The 18,347-nt window shown below is 36.4% G+C and overlaps 3 protein-coding genes across 4 annotated transcripts in view; 2 read left to right on the top strand and 1 right to left on the bottom strand.

The window, feature by feature from the left end:
- Positions 1-5,758, bottom strand: part of zgc:63587 (uncharacterized protein LOC393431 homolog) — a 41,030-nt gene extending 35,272 nt beyond the window's left edge. For both annotated transcript variants that reach the window (XM_056259359.1, XM_056259360.1), the window contains exon 1: positions 5,614-5,758. The gene's annotated coding sequence lies outside the window, so the exon portion shown is untranslated. The remainder of the gene's footprint in view (positions 1-5,613) is intronic.
- Positions 1-18,347, top strand: part of ufd1l (ubiquitin recognition factor in ER associated degradation 1) — a 188,206-nt gene that overhangs the window by 154,142 nt on the left and 15,717 nt on the right. The gene's annotated exons all lie outside the window — the stretch shown is intronic.
- On the top strand, positions 6,568-7,787 carry cldn5a (claudin 5a). Its single transcript, XM_056259367.1, has one exon. It carries the CDS (start codon positions 6,856-6,858, stop codon positions 7,501-7,503), a length of 648 nt encoding a protein of 215 aa, XP_056115342.1. The 5' UTR covers positions 6,568-6,855; the 3' UTR covers positions 7,504-7,787.

Here is an 18,347-nt window from a genome sequence, read left to right as displayed (position 1 = left end):
TTGCGTAGCTCATAAAAAAAACACTTACTGCGTTGCTCTCATTGGTTGTAGGTCTATCCAATTGAGTGCAGAGTTTTTTTTCCCCCTGGTTTGGTTAAGACACGCCTCATAATCAAAGCCCTATGGAGCAGTATCAGACTCACATTCTGACTAGAATAAGAGTATGACGAAGTCAGGCTACAAAATAAGTACAAAACAAGAAAAAAAGCCTAACAGCTGTAATACTGACAGATCGAGTTCTTCATTTTTATAATCAAAGTGTTTCTACTCCCAGAGCTAGAAAAATCAAGAGTCAAAGTGTTTCTCTGGAATGCATGGAAACTAATTTAGGATAAATGTCAGATTGTGGGCGTAACGGTGCTGCCTTTTTAATGAAGGACACTGCGATTCCCATTTCATCACACACACACACACACACACACACACACACACACACACACACTGGGAGGTTTTGTTATTGCTTGCTGCTGGGAATTATGGGAAGAATAAACCAGTCTCAGATTAATCAAGTGGCCTCATTATCGCCACAGTGATTACAGAGAGCAGCTACACGTGTGATTTTTGCATTAACATACAGTAAAGATTTTACAAACACACCAGCTTTCAGCTCGACCTCACCCTCAAACATGAGCACAGGTAATGACCAGACTTAAGAGATTTGCCATTTTTAAGATAAAATGGTTTTGAGGTTCTTAACAGAATTCCTGATGGAGCTTAGCAGATCGTAAGCTCGTGAGACATGTGACTCAAACGCCACATATACAGTCAGATCAGAAAGCTGGGTTTGCTGATGGCTCGCCGGTCATAACCGAACTACCGTTCAAAGCAGCACTTGAGTTTATGAGTGAAACGTGCCGCCTCACGACCCCGGGCGTAATTCACTTCACCTCTGAAGAGCGGCTCTGCTCTGGCGTATTGATGGATGATTTTCAAGACAAAGGGCGGAATCGCTTTCAAACACTGACGGAAATAACACATCCATACAGGACAGGAATTGAGAGCAAGGGATGAGACGTGATAAAGGAAGAAAAAGGAGGGGTGAAAGGTTAAAGATGTAAATTAAGAGACGAAAAGTCCTTTGATGACAGGGACACATAAAGCCAAGATAGCAGAGACAATCTTCAGTTTCTACTACTTAGCCGAGTAAAAACAGTTTAGCTACTTTACTAGCAATATAGTGATTGGCCAGAGGTGCGTTTTTCAAAAGAAACTATGGATGCAAGTTACGTCATTACCAACAGAAAACAAACTATGCTTTTGGGAAACGCACTGTTTTTAAACAGGCTGATTTCAAGATTATTGTCCAATATCTGTGCCTGATTAGCCAATTAACAGAAGTGTGTCGATCCACCTACTAAAACCTACCGACAGCCTGCAATGCATTCAGTGGATATAAAAATGTAGTGATTTACTTTTGAACTTTCTATTCAACAAAGAATCCTGAAAAACAATCAGTTTCCACAAAAATATAAAGCATTGTTTTCAACATTAATGATAATCAGAAATGTTTCTTGAACAGCGAATTATCATATTAGAGTGATTTCTGAAGGATCATGTGACACTAGGGCTGGGAAAAAAATCGATTTGATTTAAAAATCGAGTTGGTAGGTCAAATCGATTCATATAAAAAAAAAAAAAAAAATTCTCCCCCTCTTCAGTATAGCGCACATACATTTTGCATTCGCCAAATTTTCCTTCAGGGTTTCCATAGCACGCTCCCTACGTGAATGCAATTACATTTTTTATGGCGAGTGGTGTTACTGTTTTACCTCAAGAGTTACCTCATAATTTTTTGTTGTTTTATTAGCTCAATCCAAATACAGTATAAATAATTTGGATGTTTAACAATCTTTGTTGCACACTGCACAGTGACTTTTCAGTTAGAGAAAGGGTTGCAATTTTGTTTATGTTGATGCACTTTAATTAAATACAATAAATATTTATTTTTTTAAATATATTTACAGTTTGCAGTTATTTTGTTTTAAATGGAAGGGGGGGGGGGGGGGGGGGGTCGAATCGAATAGCGAGTTTTTTATTTAAAAAAAACACAGATTTATTTAGTGAAAAAAATCACCCAGCTCTATGTGACACTGAGGACTGGAGTAATGATGCTGAAAATTTAGCTTTGATGACGAAAAACATATTCAAATATAAAGAAGATATTTTAAATTGTAATATTATTTCTTTGTTTTTGCTGCATTTTAATTTGATCGAATAAATACAGCCTCGGTGAGCAGAAGAGGCATCATGAAGAGGCCTAAAAAGGCATCATGTTGTGAAAGTTTGTTGAAAAATTTTCACAATGTTTAATTACTAGGGCTGTCAAACGATTAATCGCGATTAATCGCATCCAAAATAAAAGTTTGTGTTTACATAATATATGTGTGTGTACTGTGTATAATTATTTTTAATACATAAATACCCACACATGCATGTGTATTTAAGAAATATTTGCATGTATATACTGTATATAGACTGAATGTAGCCTATATATAATGTATATTTTATATAAATATAAACATTTTATATATAAATAACATATCTTTCTTAAATATATACATGTGTGCATTTATATACAAAATAATTATACACAGTACACACACATATAGTATGTTTTATTCGGAGCAGAAAAAAATCCTTGTTTTGTACTTATTTTGTGTAAATAAAGTTAGAATAAAATGGAAACGAAACATAAATGTAATTAATAGGGCTGTCAAATGATTAATCACGATTAATCGCATCCAAAATAATTATATTTTATTTGATGCGATTAATCGTGATTAATCATTTGACAGCCCTATTAATTACATTTATGTTTCGTTTCCATTTTATTCTAACTTTATTTACACAAAATAAGTACAAAACAAGGATTTTTTTCTGCTCCGAATAAAACATACTATAGGTGCCTAAAAATGTCACTTACTTAAAATGCAAACATTTCTCAGTACAAAACCAGAACCACCGTGTACTGTAAACACCTACATATGCGCAATAAAAAAGAAAATTAACAGTTAACAGTCTATTATAATGAAGAAGAGGTCATTTAGAAACTCATCTTGTTTACTTGTCACATGTCTTGCCAAAAGCCAAAATCCTGCTTATTATAAATTGGGGATTTCCTTTTAGACCACTTCTATTTAGGTTCAAGGTTATTTTAACAAAACACGAGCCAAAAGATATAATTTTGATGAATACAAGCTGCCTGAAGTTTTTTGTTCTTCACTGAAACAACATATGACTTCAACTTAAAAAATTACATTCAAATACGGTCTTATAAATGCCCCCGAGACCCAACAAAATGTGTTTTGGTCTAGTGTTTGGATTTTGTTTTAGCATCATCACTGTCGTTCTTAAAGGGATAGTTCACCCAAAAACGCCCTCATGTCGTTCCAAACCTGTAAGAATTTAGTCCATCTTCGGAAACACAAAAGAAGATCTTTTTTATGAAATCTGAGCGATTACTGTCCCTCCATTGACAGCTACATAACTACCAATTTTACGCTTTAAAAAGTTCATAAAGAGATCGGTAAACTAATCGGTTTAGTCCAAATCTTCTGAAGAGACGTGATCGCTTTATATAATGAACAGATTAAATTTAGGCTTTTATTCACATTTAAAGGGGTGGTTGATTATGATTTCACTTTTCTAACTTTAGTTAGTGTGTAATGTTGCTGTCTGAGCATAAACAAAGTTCATGCAAAGTTACAACGCTCAAAGCTCAAAGCAAAGGGAGATTTTTGCTTTTAAATAAATAGTTTTTTAAGGACTACAACAAACGGCTGGTAGGAACTACAGGAGCTTCATCCTGTAGTTAGTTGACATCACCAACCCTAAAATTTACATAAACCCATCCCCGGGAACGCAATTTATAGATTATCATAACAGAATATGCTAATCAATGACTAGAAGATAACTACACATAAATTCATCAACTAACCATTAAGAAATGTACTGTCGTATTCTACATTTGTCACTTCTTCTTGAGTCTCTCCATCTTTGTCTGACTCCGGTGTTTTGAACATAAACATTGAAATTTTCAGTGCATGTCTGTGTGAAGTAAAAGGACATAAACTCTTGAAGCTCCGCCCCCTGGTCTGGGAGCAGCAGCTCATTTGCATTTAAAGGGACAGACACAAAAACGGTGCGTTTTTGCTCAGCCTCAAAAAGTGACAATTTTAACATGCTATACAAAAATATTTGTGGGGTATTTTGAGCTAAAACTTCACACACACACTCTGGGGACATCAGAGACTTATTTAACATCTTGTGAAAAGGGCATTATACCACCCATTTAAACATTCATCAACTCACACATAAATTGTGCTAAACAGAAGCTCTAGCATGTTCGCTTGATGTGCGAGAACCAATGAGGTTCATTCTCGTGTTACGCAGCACGTTTGAGCTTCAGCAAGAACCAATGAGGTTTGTTCTCGTGCATCAAGAAGGTTTGTTTGTGGTTCTGTTTATGTTCCTTGATCTATGTTTATATGTAAAAAAAGCATAAATTTAATATTTTCATCAAAATGATCGAGTCTCTCTTCAGAAAAAATGGTCTAAACCGCTCAATTTATTTGGATTTGTTTTATGATCTCTTTATGAACTTTATGACTGAAGTGTCAAAGTGGTCGTTGCGTAGCTGTCAATGGAGGGACAGAAATCTCTCCGATTTCATCAAAAAGATCTTCATTTGTTTTCCAAAGATGAACGAAAGTCTTACAGGTTTGAAACGACATGAGGGTGAGTTATTAATGACAGAATTTCATTTTTGGGTGAACTATCCCTTTAATGCATACAAAATATTCCTTCTGTATTTTGCTAATTTTATCACCACATTTAGCACATACATAAATGTACGAAAATATATATATATATATATATATATATATATATATATATATATATATAATTACATAATAGTAATATTGATTTATCATAAATAATCACATATTTAATATTGAATTAAAATCACTATTATATTTATTGTATTATTAGAACATTTTAATGTCTATCACATACCAATATTAACACACAGAAAATGTGTGGTATGCATTTTATCAGAAATACTAAACGAATTCATAAACTGAATTGTTGGCTCCCGGGAGGACATGTTAAAAGTGAGGAGGTTTGCTCCAGGCAGAGAACGTGCTATTAAACTGTGAAATGTGCTGTCAAACTCTGGCCATCATCTCCTCGACTCCCCCAAACCCTCTCGAAATTCACATGATGCCAAATTCCAATGTAATTTATAAATGAAACCAGATAACCTTGGGTATATTTTTATAGCACCCCATTTGAAGTGAAAACACCTCCTATCGTCCACACCCTTTTTGATTAAATGTTCTTAATTCAGAGCACGTAACACATCTAAAACTGACACGCCCGCACTAAAACAAAACATACGTGTGTCATGTTACAGTTTCAAGGAGAGAAACAAAGTTTTGAGAAATACAACTGTATTATTTGGTGAAACTTCATTTGAAATGTAACTTTTGACATGCAACAGTTACTGAAGCCGCTAAGGAACTGACACAAACTGCCTCGGCTGATTAATCACTTCCGGATACAAATGCTAAGAAACTTTGACTAACTTTTTTAGGAGCTAGAAGCCCTTACCTGTTATAAACGCGTGAAAAAACACAAAAACCTGGAGTTTTTTCCAGCTCCCTTGTTTTCTTTCTTCCAGCAGGCCAATCCAGGGAATCCGGAAACCGCTGCTACAATTCCGCCCTTATCCCATAATGCCTATTTTGTGATGGATTAAGAGACAGGGCGTTGCGCCATTACGGCTCAAGTAGCAATGTGGATGACGGCCAATAGAGCGACGAATTAGAGCCAAGATGGCGGAGACAGGTCACAGTTTCTGGGAGCGGGCTGTTTCCAGTGCTTTTAGCAAACATGTCTTAACACGAATAGGATTTGTGACAAAATATTGTATTAATGAAATTTAAATAAGTTATGTAACTTTTGATAATATTTTTTAATTTTATATTTTTTATTTATATTTGTTTTGGTGCAGGCTTGAAGCCTATAAACCTTATTCACAGCAGCGCATTTTTAATGGGAATGAAAGCGAGGCTGTGAGGGACAGACATGCATCTCTTCAATGGGCTATACTGTTATTTAATGTGTTTTTGGATTGTTCTGCTCATGAAACACTGGAAAATATCTTTCCAAGATATTTCAGTTGACAAAAAACTCCCGACAATATAAGCTTTGGAAAATTGTAAGTATAATCCTCTTGGCTTTAAAGCCTACAGCTGTTTACAGCGGAAGCCATTGGAAACACGACAAGTCTATCTATACCTCACAGCCTCACTTTTGATACCTGTCATTGCGCTGCTTTTAATAAGCTCTATATTTAAAAAAAAGCTGTTTAAAAAAAACTGTTTTATTCGTTTAAAGACCCCCCTCTTAGACTTTCACACACAAACGCACAGCTTCTCTGCATCCTCATTGGTGAGCAACAGATGCTCTCTTGTGCGATTGGATGAAAGTTTCACTTCAGTCTTCAACACACACACAAACGCACACACCCACACACCCCTCCTCTTGGCGTACCGCTATTATTCCACTCCACTTATTCCCAGTCCAGGAGAAGTCCGTTAGTCAAAGCACAGAGGAGACGCAGCGAGGAGATGCGGTCCACCTGATCAAAGCGCTTCAGTTTTTGTGATTGAAACTTTTGGATAGAAGTTTTTGGAAAGAAAAAAATTTGGAGAGAAGAAGAAACTTTGGATAAAAGACTTTAGTAGAAAAGAAAGCCAGACTCTGGAGAGGAAAGCAGCCTTCCCAGACGTTCCCAAAGTTCTAGAGCAGGTGCACAGATTGATTTAAGCACTACGAGGAGTAAAAGAGATGGCCTCCGCGGCTCTGGAGATCCTGGGTCTGATGCTGTGCGTCTTCGGCACGCTCTTGGAGATGGTCGTCTGCGGGCTGCCCACCTGGAAGGTCACCGCCTTCATCGAGGCCAACATCGTGGTGGCGCAGACCATCTGGGAAGGCCTGTGGATGTCGTGCGCCGTGCAGAGCACCGGCCAGATGCAGTGCAAGATCCACGACTCCATGCTCGCTCTCAGCCACGACCTCCAAGCCGCGCGCGCGCTCACGGTCATCTCGTCGGTGTTGTGCGTCATCGGGCTGATGGTGGTGATCGCCGGCGCGCAGTGCACCAACTGCATCAAGGCGGAGAACGTGAAGGCACGCGTGGTGAACGTCGGAGGGGTCATCTACATCATCAGTGCCATATTCATGCTCGTGCCCCTGTGCTGGATGGCCAACAGCATCATCTCCGACTTCTACAACCCGCAGGTGCCGGCGTCCCAGAAGCGGGAGATCGGAGCGGCTCTCTACATCGGCTGGGCGGCCACCGCGCTCCTGCTGCTCGGGGGGAGCATGCTCTGCTGCTCGTGCCCAGCCTCCAGAAACTCCGGCTACTCGGCACAATACGCGCCCACCAAAAGATCAACACCCAACGGGGACTATGACAAGAGGAATTACGTTTAGACCCTGTTTGAAATGATTTTACAGTAACGTTACATAAAAAAAAGTTATTGTGTGTTGCTCCACCTGCAGATGTTTCGGTTCTCTTGTAAAACTTCAGACTGATTTTCTATCTTGGACTACTGATTGGATCAATTTGTTTTATTTAACACGACGTCTTTTGTGGATATCCATTTCTGAAAGGTGAACATTTTTTAATAACTTTAGTAACAAACATTATGCAAAGCTTAACAGGTCATTAAAATAGCCTTCATTCAATGTCCTGAAACATTCATTTGGCTATATATTTTTATACAGCATTCATGTTTTAATGTGCATGAACTGATCTGTTAAACATTATATAATTTTTATTTTTATTTTAAAGCTTCCGATTGGCTAAAATGTATCTAATCCTTTTATAATTGTTTTCAGTAACATTATGTTGCTGATAATAAGCTGATCATGTACTTTAATGTAATGTTTAAATGTGCATAAACTACTGATCTGTTAAACATAATGTTTGTTTTCACTCTGAAGTTATTATAAAGTGTTGCCTCTTTGTTAAAAATGCTGTTTCAAAATTTCATTGAGGGTGAAAGAGAAAGAATAATCTGACAAAATATCTGTTTTAGGTACCTGGAAAAGTTTGTAAAAGGCTAAAACCATTAAGTTAGCTGAGCTGATCAAAGATGTTTACCGATGTGTTCAATGTGCTGAGGACGTGATGTTATTAGTGTGTAAATCTAGAGGAATCTGCTTTGGCACATTTGCAGAGACTCTTCAACATGAGGAATGTCAGCCAGGACAAACAGCTGGAAAAATGAAGCAGTTCCTGACTGATCTGTAACTCTTAGCTCAACCGTCCACACTGTGGCTCAGTGTCATGAGCTGAACACGAGAAATAACGTCAAGAAGGATCTACGTTCACTTTGGAAAATGTCTGTTTTTTGGGATTCTCTTGCCAGTATATAGTGCCTTGCTGTATGCAAACCTTCATGGATCGTTCCTTGAACTTAAGACCTCTACATTTAGTTTATTCGGCTTGTCTGAAATGGTTATTTTTTGTAACTTTTTTTTATTGTGTATGAATGAATGTTCTTTGGAATAAACATTTACAGTTTTGACATGAATGTTTGTGTTTTTGTTTAATGCCTCTGTTTGACTAATACAGTACATAGGCCTACAGTTTCAAAGCGAATACGCTGATAACATCAGATAGCAAAAGCCATTAACATGTCTAATTTAACTTTCATTCAACCATGTTTGATTTAACACCCCACATCTTCTGTGACTTCTGATATTAGTTTTAATGCTAAAAGTCATAAAGGCTTATATTTAGCATTAAAGGGACAGTTCACCCAAAAATTCTGTCATTAATTACTTACCCTCATGTCATTTCCAAAGCCGTAAGATTTCTGTTCATCTTCGGAACACAAATGAAGATCTTTTTAATACAATTTGAGAGATTTCTGTCCCTCCATTGACAGCATAAAGAGATCGTAAAAGTAATCCATATGAATTATGCATTTTAGTCAAAATTTCTGAAGAGACTCGATCACTTTATATGATGATTGAATTTAGTATTTTATTCACATTTAAACATTCATCATTGAACATAAACAGAAGCTCAACCGAACCTGCTTGATGCGCGAGAACAAACCTCGTGCGAAAGCTCAAACGTGATGCGTAACACGAGAATGAACCTCATTGGTTCTTGCGGAAACTTAAACGTGATGCGTTACATGAGAATTAACCTCATTGGCTCTTGCAAAAGCTCAAACGTGCTGCGTAACATGAGAATGAACCTCATTGGTTCTTGCTGAAGCTCAAACGTGCTGCGTAACACGAGAATGAACCTCATTGGTTCTTGCTGAAGCTCAAACGTGCTGCGTAACATGAGAATGAACCTCATTGGTTCTTGCTGAAGCTCAAACGTGATGCGTAACACGAGAATGAACCTCATTGGTTCTTCCAGAAGCTCAAACGTGCTGCGTAACACGAGAATGAACCTCATTGGTTCTTGCGGAAACTTAAACGTGCTGCGTAACATGAGAATGAACCTCATTGGTTCTTGCGGAAACTTAAACGTGCTGCGTAACACGAGAATGAACCTCATTGGCTCTTGCTGAAGCTCAAACGTGATGCGTAACACGAGAATGAACCTCATTGGCTCTTGCAAAAGCTCAAACGTGCTGCGTAACATGAGAATGAACCTCATTGGTTCTTGCTGAAGCTCAAACGTGATGCGTAACACGAGAATGAACCTCATTGGTTCTTCCAGAAGCTCAAACGTGCTGCGTAACACGAGAATGAACCTCATTGGTTCTTGCTGAAGCTCAAACGTGATGCGTAACACGAGAATGAACCTCATTGGTTCTTCCAGAAGCTCAAATTTGCTGCGTAACACGAGAATGAACCTCATTGGTTCTTGCGGAAACTCAAAAGTGCTGCGTAACACGCGAAAATTCATACGGATACGTTTTATGATCTCTATGAACTTTTTAAAGCGTCAAAGTGGTAGTTGCGTAGCTCAGATTTCATAAAAAAAATCTTAATTTGTGTTCTGAAGATGAACAAAAGTTTTACGGGTTTGGAGTGTGAGTAATTAATGACAGAATTTTAATTTTTGGGTGAACTATTCCTTTAAAGTTATAATGAAGGTTCTCACCAATTCATTAAAATGACACTGTGAATATGGGAAGTATTTGACACAGTACCTCAGAACCGAGCGGTTAGAAAATGAAAAACTGTGTACAGTCAGTTGTGAAGTATAAGTGCAACTTTTTCTCCAAAACCTTGTTTCTGAAGGCTTAGCTGGTCATATGGCCACTCAATGCTGCAAAAACACGTCAGTCACACTTAAGAGTGTGCGGCAGGACTGCATGACCTGATTTGACTGGTTAGTACCAGTATAAAAGTGCACTAGTACAAAAAACACACTCAGAAAAAGAAGTTTGGAACAACCGACTGTTTACATTCTGGATTCAACAACAACTTTTGTTCTGTTCACACATTCAGGCCATTTGACTTATTTGCCCTGCAAAACATTGCATTTTATTTCTAGAAGCATTTTTTATCCATCAGACAAATATAGTTTTCCTTACTCAAAATAAAAAATAATAATTCATCTGGTTTTTAGTTTGCAATAATTGCTAAATTAATCAACTGTAAACTACTTCACGAAAGTGATGAATTCCTAGACTTTTGCTGAAAAACAATAGTGTAAAACATGACTGATTGGTTTGATGCTTCCAAGACTGTCATATATTATTCTATTTTAGCTAAATATACTTTACGTTATTGGATATATATCAAAACAAATGTTCAAGTTTACAAGGCATAAAAAACAATGAGTGACGAGACACAACTGACACTAATATCAACTATAGATGTATTTATGGTTACACTTATTTTAAGGTGTCCGTGTTACAGTGTAATTATGCATTTAAGTACTGTGCAATAATAATTAACATGTATACTTACTATAGGGTTAGGGTTTGGTTTAGGGCTAGTTGCATGTAATTATGCAGAAGTTATAGTTATTAACTTGTAACGTGTAACAATGACACTAAGATAAAGTGTACTGTAGCCTATTTATTCAAATCAATCTTACTTTTAGAACAATATGGATGTCAAATTGTTTATAATCTTACTATAAAAATGTCATTTATTATTATTTTTTTTTAACAAAACTAGTTCATTTAGTTGTTGCCACATAAAGTAATTTCTTTGGTTACTGGACATAAAATTCTAGAGTGCAAACTCTTTCTGTAGTTTATGGGTTTGTTAACAGCACTGCGTCCCCAGACCCTCCTCTCTCAGTCAACACAATAGAGAGCCTGTATGAATATCCACACCAGTTCTTTCAGCCGGCATTGTGGGATTGTTAGTTCCAGTCACCCTTTGGAAGCTGAGGAGGTTACGAGGCTGAGTAACGAGTGAGTGTGTGTGTTTTGGGTGGGGAGTTGAGGAGGGCACTCGGGGGAGGTGCCCAGACTTTTTAAAAGGACCGTCCATCCATAATGAAGAGAGGCACATGGGGGCAGCTACGACGTCATTAAAGAATCTTCGTCATGGCAACCGCAAAAGAACCTGCTGTTGCCTGGTGACAGGACCCCATAATGTGGCCATATGGATGAGGACAATGGGAGACCCGTCGGCAGACATTCCAAGACACGGATGGGGGAGAGAGAGAGAAAGAAAGAAAAAAAAATTAGGAACATGAATGTGAAGAAAGAATAATCTCTCACATGATTCAAAACATACTGACATAAACAGATCTCACAGAAACCAGATGTCATTTTTGACCACAAATATGAAAGATTATAGATCATTATTTTACACCAAATAGATGAATACACATGCTTGTTTTACAGAGTAAAAACATCAGGAAGCTTACAATGTGCCAAACCCTAAATTATATACACTACCGTTCAAAAGTTTGGGGTCAGTGAGAATTTTATTTTTTATTTTTTGTAGGAAAGAAATCAATACTTTTATTTATCAAGGAATAATTAATTTGATCGAAAGTGACAGTAAAGACATTTATAATGTTACAAAAGTCTTTTGAACTTCCTATTCATCAAAGAATCCTAAAAAAAAAACTAAAAAAAAACTTTACAACTGACAGACCAACAACTGTTTCAAAATTGATAATAATAAATGTTTTTTGAGCATCAAATCCTCATATTAAACTGATTTGTGAAGGATCATTTGACACTGAAGACACTGACACTGAAAATTCAGCTTTGATCACAGGAATAAATGACACTTTACTATATATTCACACAGAAAACAGCTGATTTACACTGGATTAATATTTAATACTATAACTGATTTTTGTTGTATTTTTAATCAAATAAGCGCAGCCATGGTTAGCAGAAGAGAATTCTTTTAAAAGTATTTAAAATCGTACCGACCCCAAACTTTTGAACGGTAGTGTATATATTATTTAAAATGACTTAACCAACCTGACTGCTTTAGATTACACATTCATTCATTCAACAACACAAAGAAAAAAAAGAAAAGAGAAATAAGTAAAAGAAAGACCAATACATAAAACATAAAATTGAGTCAGTCCACAATAAAAACCTGACCTTATTACACACACACAAAAAAAGAGAACAAACTAATAGTCATTATAGCTTTCCTATATTAGTACAAAGCTGAATAACAGACCCATCGTTTTTTATTTCTTTGAAAGCTGTAGAAAATACTGTATTATTGCTGGAAAATTTACACTTGTGTGCATGAAGTTTCATTAATATTTCATTTACATCGAGTAATTTTTAAAGTCAGTATGAAACAGAAGTTGTGATAGTCTTTTCTTCCCTATCGTGGCGTTTATCCGAGTGAAACGGCTTTTTGAAAGGTGGACACTTGATTGGATGGTTGTGGTTTGCTATTGGTGGATCTCATGTGAGTGACAGGTTGCCCCGCCCTCGTCATCAGAGAAGAGAAGCTGCAAGAGGAAGGGGAGGTTATTTTTATTCAAGATTATGAGGCACATGGATTAAAAACAATAATGATGTGTTCGGATAAATCACTCATAATAAACACTGCAATATTCATTAAAACATAGGTATTGTCATTTTTAAAGTCATGTTGCCTTTAAAGTTTAATATAGACTGCATTTGCATTACATGGTTTAAGTGACCCAATTCCGATTGTTTCAGAAATATGAATCGGATACAAGTATTTGCCCCTGCCATGCAAGCGTACAGAGCGGATATTCCCGTCAATGTGAGTCGCACGTCATTGAAGAAACAACGGTGGCAAATGACGTCTAGCAATGTGCTAATTAATGCTAGCAATGTGTTAAAATATGCTAATTCATGTTAGCAACATGTTAATGTTGTAAAAAACATGATAGGCTAATTAATGCTAAAGTTACTATCTATCTATCTATCTATCTATCTATCTATCTATCTATCTATCTATCTATCTATCTATCTATCTATCTATCTATCTATCTATCTATCTATCTATCTATCTATCTATCTATCTATCTATCTATCTATCTGCTTTTTCTGATAGACTGTATTGCCTTCGAAGTTTAAAGTAGTTTAACGTTTTAATGTTTTGAAGTACTTCGACTGAAAACCTTCAAACTTCAAGCTTTAAAAACTTTTTAAAACTTTCTGGTCCGGCTTGTTATTACTAGAACATGTAACAATAAGTCACCTTAAAATAAAGTGTTACCATGTTTCTTTCTGAAACGTTTCCGTTCATCTAATGTTTTTTTAAATGTTACTACTTGTTTCAGAATGTTCAGAGAACATTCAAAAGTAACATTCCCATAATATTTGAAGAATGATAAAATGGAATGTTGACTTGATGTTCACATTAAGAACGTTTTTCAAACATTTAAAAAACTGGACATTTTGAACCTTCAGGGAACATTCAGAAAAAAACATTATTAAGGGTATGTTTGCTAAACGTTCTTAGAATAGATTATTGTTAGATGGGTGGTTGGACAAATATATAGTCCCGCCCTAAATTCGTGCCATTGGTTGAGTCAACATTGCCTTGTCAGTAAGTAGGAACCATATTGGTTGAAATTATGAATATATATCCTAATTTTTCCTTAAGGAAATTTCCTGCAACATTCCATTACTGCATCTGAGAAGTGATAGTTTCACATTCAAGAATTATTTTTTTCTCTCTGACACACACACACACACACACACACACACACACACACACACACACACACACACACACACACACACACACACACACACACACACACACACACACACACACACACACACACACACACACACACACACACACACACACACACACACACACACACACACACACACACACACACACACACACACACACACACACACACACACACACACACACACACACACACACACACACACACACACACACACACACACACACACACACACACACACACACACACTCTCTCTCTCTCTCTCTCACACACACACACACACGACAGGTTCTCATGACGCCTGCGCTGACCTCTGCCCTCCAAAGGTCAGGTGTCATTTCCAGCTTCCCATTACTGACCAGTTGTGATGTCATCAAACACACCATCGCCACGGTGATGGTCCGTCGTGAGCAACCTCTCACTAACACGGATTAGTCACCGTCCACACTCTCGCTGTCAATCAAATGATGTGCTGGCAAACGGCCATCTTTCCTACGTGAGATGAAATGAGAAATGATCCTATAGTTGCATCCTCATGTCTTTATATACACTAGCGTTACATTTTTTTAAACTGTTTTCTATTTGATGAACAAATATCAAAAAGAACAGCATTTATTTGAAATAGAAACTCTTTGTTGCATTATACATTTTGATCCATTTAATTAATCCTTGCTGACTAAAAAACCTTACAGTTCCCAAAACTTTGAATAGTAGTGTATGGCCTAACTTTATAACGTCGTAAAAATGTAAGTTCATCTTTCAAAGCTTGTGATTCAAGAACATGCTCGAGTGTTAGTGTGTGTTTATGTGAGGTTCATGATGCTGAACGGTTACAGACCAACAGAATCATCAGACTTCCTGTTTAAGGGTCAGCTGGACAGGAAGCAGGAAGGAAGTTAATAAGGAGGGGCATGATGATGTGTGTATTTGAGTGCCTAATTATGCGTTAAATATGGGAGTGTCATCATAATCAAGGAAAAATGATGCATGGAAACGTGCGACAAGTCATCAAGTCCCGTGCAAAAATCAGGACATTTTGTTTATTAGAAGTTTCTGCTTTGTGTTCTGTCTCAAGTTCTGTTTTCATTTGCGCCTCAGGTGAACACTGGGGATCATATTGCACTTATGAAATGTACAGTACAATTAAAGTACAAAAAAGTAAAGAAGGCTATACAAATTTATGAAAAATAATTGTTATTAATTTTTTAATAATTGTATCGTGAACTACAACTGAATTTATTAAGAATGGTTGTTGGTAATTGAAATAAAGCTGAAATAAAAACATAAATATTAGATGGAAAAATAAACGTAAAAAACTTGAAAAGAAATTAGAAATGCTGCCTTGGCAACTGAGTGAAACTAAGTTTACGTTGAAGTGCTAAAATTAAACCAAAATAAGAAATATTTAATGCTATATAAAAAATAAAAAAAAACACTAACAAAATAAACAAACAAAAATTAAATAAATAAAAGCTAATTAAAATATTACTAGAATAGTATATAAATAATAAAATAGTTGTAATACAGTATAGAATATCAAGATATAAAATGATTGTGGTAGAATTTGAAGTTCATAATAAATAAATAAATAAATATTGAGAAACTCTAGAGGAGACAGAAGGGAGATTACTGTACTTCTCTCAGATATTAAATCTCATGTGTGATATGTCTGTCCTGCGGGAACACGGAGTGGCAGCGGTGACGGAACCCTGCAGGTTCCGGAATGTCTGGGAGTGATTCTGGAATGTTCTTAATGAAATATGGAATGTGTGCAGGTTGAAAGTAAATTGGACTGGACGAGGGTTTAACCTCCCGCTGCGACGCCGGCTTACGGACACAGTCTCGGTTATATGAGACGGCTTTATTCCGCTTTAGATGTCTGCTTTTCTTCTTCAGAGTTCAGAGATTTCCAGCGGTTCATTACAACAAATGGAACAAAATTCCCCTAATTAAAGATGTCGGGTTTACATGTTTTATGGGGACTTTCCATAGATGTACCGCCGGTAATGGTTTTTATACTGTACAAACTGTATATTCTCTCCCCTTACACTAACCCTAGCCCTAAACCTGCCCATCACACAAAACTTTCTGCATTTTTACATTAAAAAAAAATATATATATATTTAAAAAACATAATTTAGTGTGATTTATAAAATGTTTCCTCATGGAAAAAAAAAAGAAAGAAAAAAAAAAGTCTACACACACACACAGGAAATTGTCTTCTCAGTAGGGCAGCATTTTAATTGGCTGTTGTTGGATTCTTCATGGATGTTTGACTGTCTTTGCTCTTATTCTTAAGAGCATGTTCGTTTGTACACACACACACACACACACACACACACACACACACACACAAAACCAAGCCGAATGCTTTATATTAACATCTGTGTTATGAGACAATGAACCCTCTCTGTTAATAAAATCTGTGGTTAGTGTCAAACAATGTTGTTGAAACAACTGGTTTGTAACATGCATTGCTTAATGTTTTTGAGGGTCTGAACGGATGAAGCCCACCCAAAAGTGATGGAGAGTCACACACACACACACACACACACACACACACACACACACACACACACACACACACACACACACACACACACACACACACACACACACACACACACACACACACACACACACACACACACACACACACACACACACACACACACACACACACACACACACACACACACACACACACACACACACACACACACACACACACACACACACACACACACACACACACACACACACACACACACACACACACACACACACACACACACACACACACACACACACACACACACACACACACACACACACACACACACACACACACTCTGTGACTTCTATTGTTTGTGGTTATCCAGAGCAGCTAATCCTCACGGGATCAAACCATTCAAGAACAGAGCGAGAGAAGAGAACAACTGCAGAGCTACACGCCATACAACCACAGAAAGAGACTTTTGTTCATAATAACGCAAAATTCTTGTTAATGTAATCTTAAAAAAAGAGATGAAAAGAAAAAAAAGAGATGTATTTCTACACAATACTAGCTAACTAGAGCATGGCAGTTGTGCATCTAACCAGTTATTACATTCCATCCGAGCAGCTTAGTGGAAAACCAGCAACCCGCATCACTGTTATTACTGCTCGTCATAAGCACAATCTTAGAAGAAAAGGTTCTATATGGAACCTTAAAGGGTTCCATCAAGTGTTTCATATATATAGAACCTTTTAGGGGTTCCAATCATGGGATCATTTTATGGACATAGTTTTGATGAATTAATTTTGTTTTAATTCATTTCATTTGAATCAAATTTGATTAATTAAACAGCTTGTAAACATACCTTTTCGTTAAAAAATTATAAAAAACTCGTTAAACATGAAAGTAGTATGCAATAATTTAAGACATTTCTGTATATATATTATATAGAACTCCACTGAAGAGTTAGGAACAGTCCAAGTATTCAATTTATCAGATTTACAGTAGTAAATGTAGTACTAAAGGACACAATGTCAGAACGTGAGAAAAAAAAAAAAGGAAATGGGGCAAAGATGATAAACAGTTGACTCATGCTTTGATAACCTATCATGGGATCATTTTATGGACATAGTTTTAATTAATTAATTTTGTTTTAATTCATTTAATTTTAATCAAATTTGATTAATTAAACAGCCCTTATCATTAAAAAATAATAACTTGTTAAACATGAAAGTAGTATGCAATAATTTAAGACATTTCTGTATATATAGAACTCCACTTAAGAGTTAGGAACAGTCCAAGTATTACATTTATCAGATTTACAGAAGTAAATGTAGTACAAAAGGACAAAATGTCAGAACGTGAGAGGAAAAAAAAAAAGGAAACGGGGCAAAGAAGATAAACAGTTGACTCATGCTTTGATAACCTATCATGGGATCATTTTATGGACATAGTTTTAATTAATTAATTTTGTTTTAATTCATTTAATTTTAATCAAATTTGATTAATTAAACAGCTCGTAAACATACCTTATCATTAAAAAGTATCTCGTTAAACATGAAAGTAGTATGCAATAATTTAAGACATTTCTGTATATATATATATATATATATATATATTATATATAGAACTCCACTGAAGCTTTTTTTCTTCTAAGAGTGTAGAGTTAGGAACAGTCCAAGT

Source organism: Rhinichthys klamathensis, unplaced genomic scaffold (genome assembly GCF_029890125.1).
Source record: "Rhinichthys klamathensis goyatoka isolate OS25496 unplaced genomic scaffold, OSU_Roscu_1.1 h1tg000167l_1, whole genome shotgun sequence".
Lineage (NCBI taxonomy): Eukaryota > Metazoa > Chordata > Actinopteri > Cypriniformes > Leuciscidae > Rhinichthys > Rhinichthys klamathensis.
The sequence above is the reverse complement of the archived record's forward strand: the minus strand, read 5'-3'. Positions and strand labels throughout refer to the sequence as shown.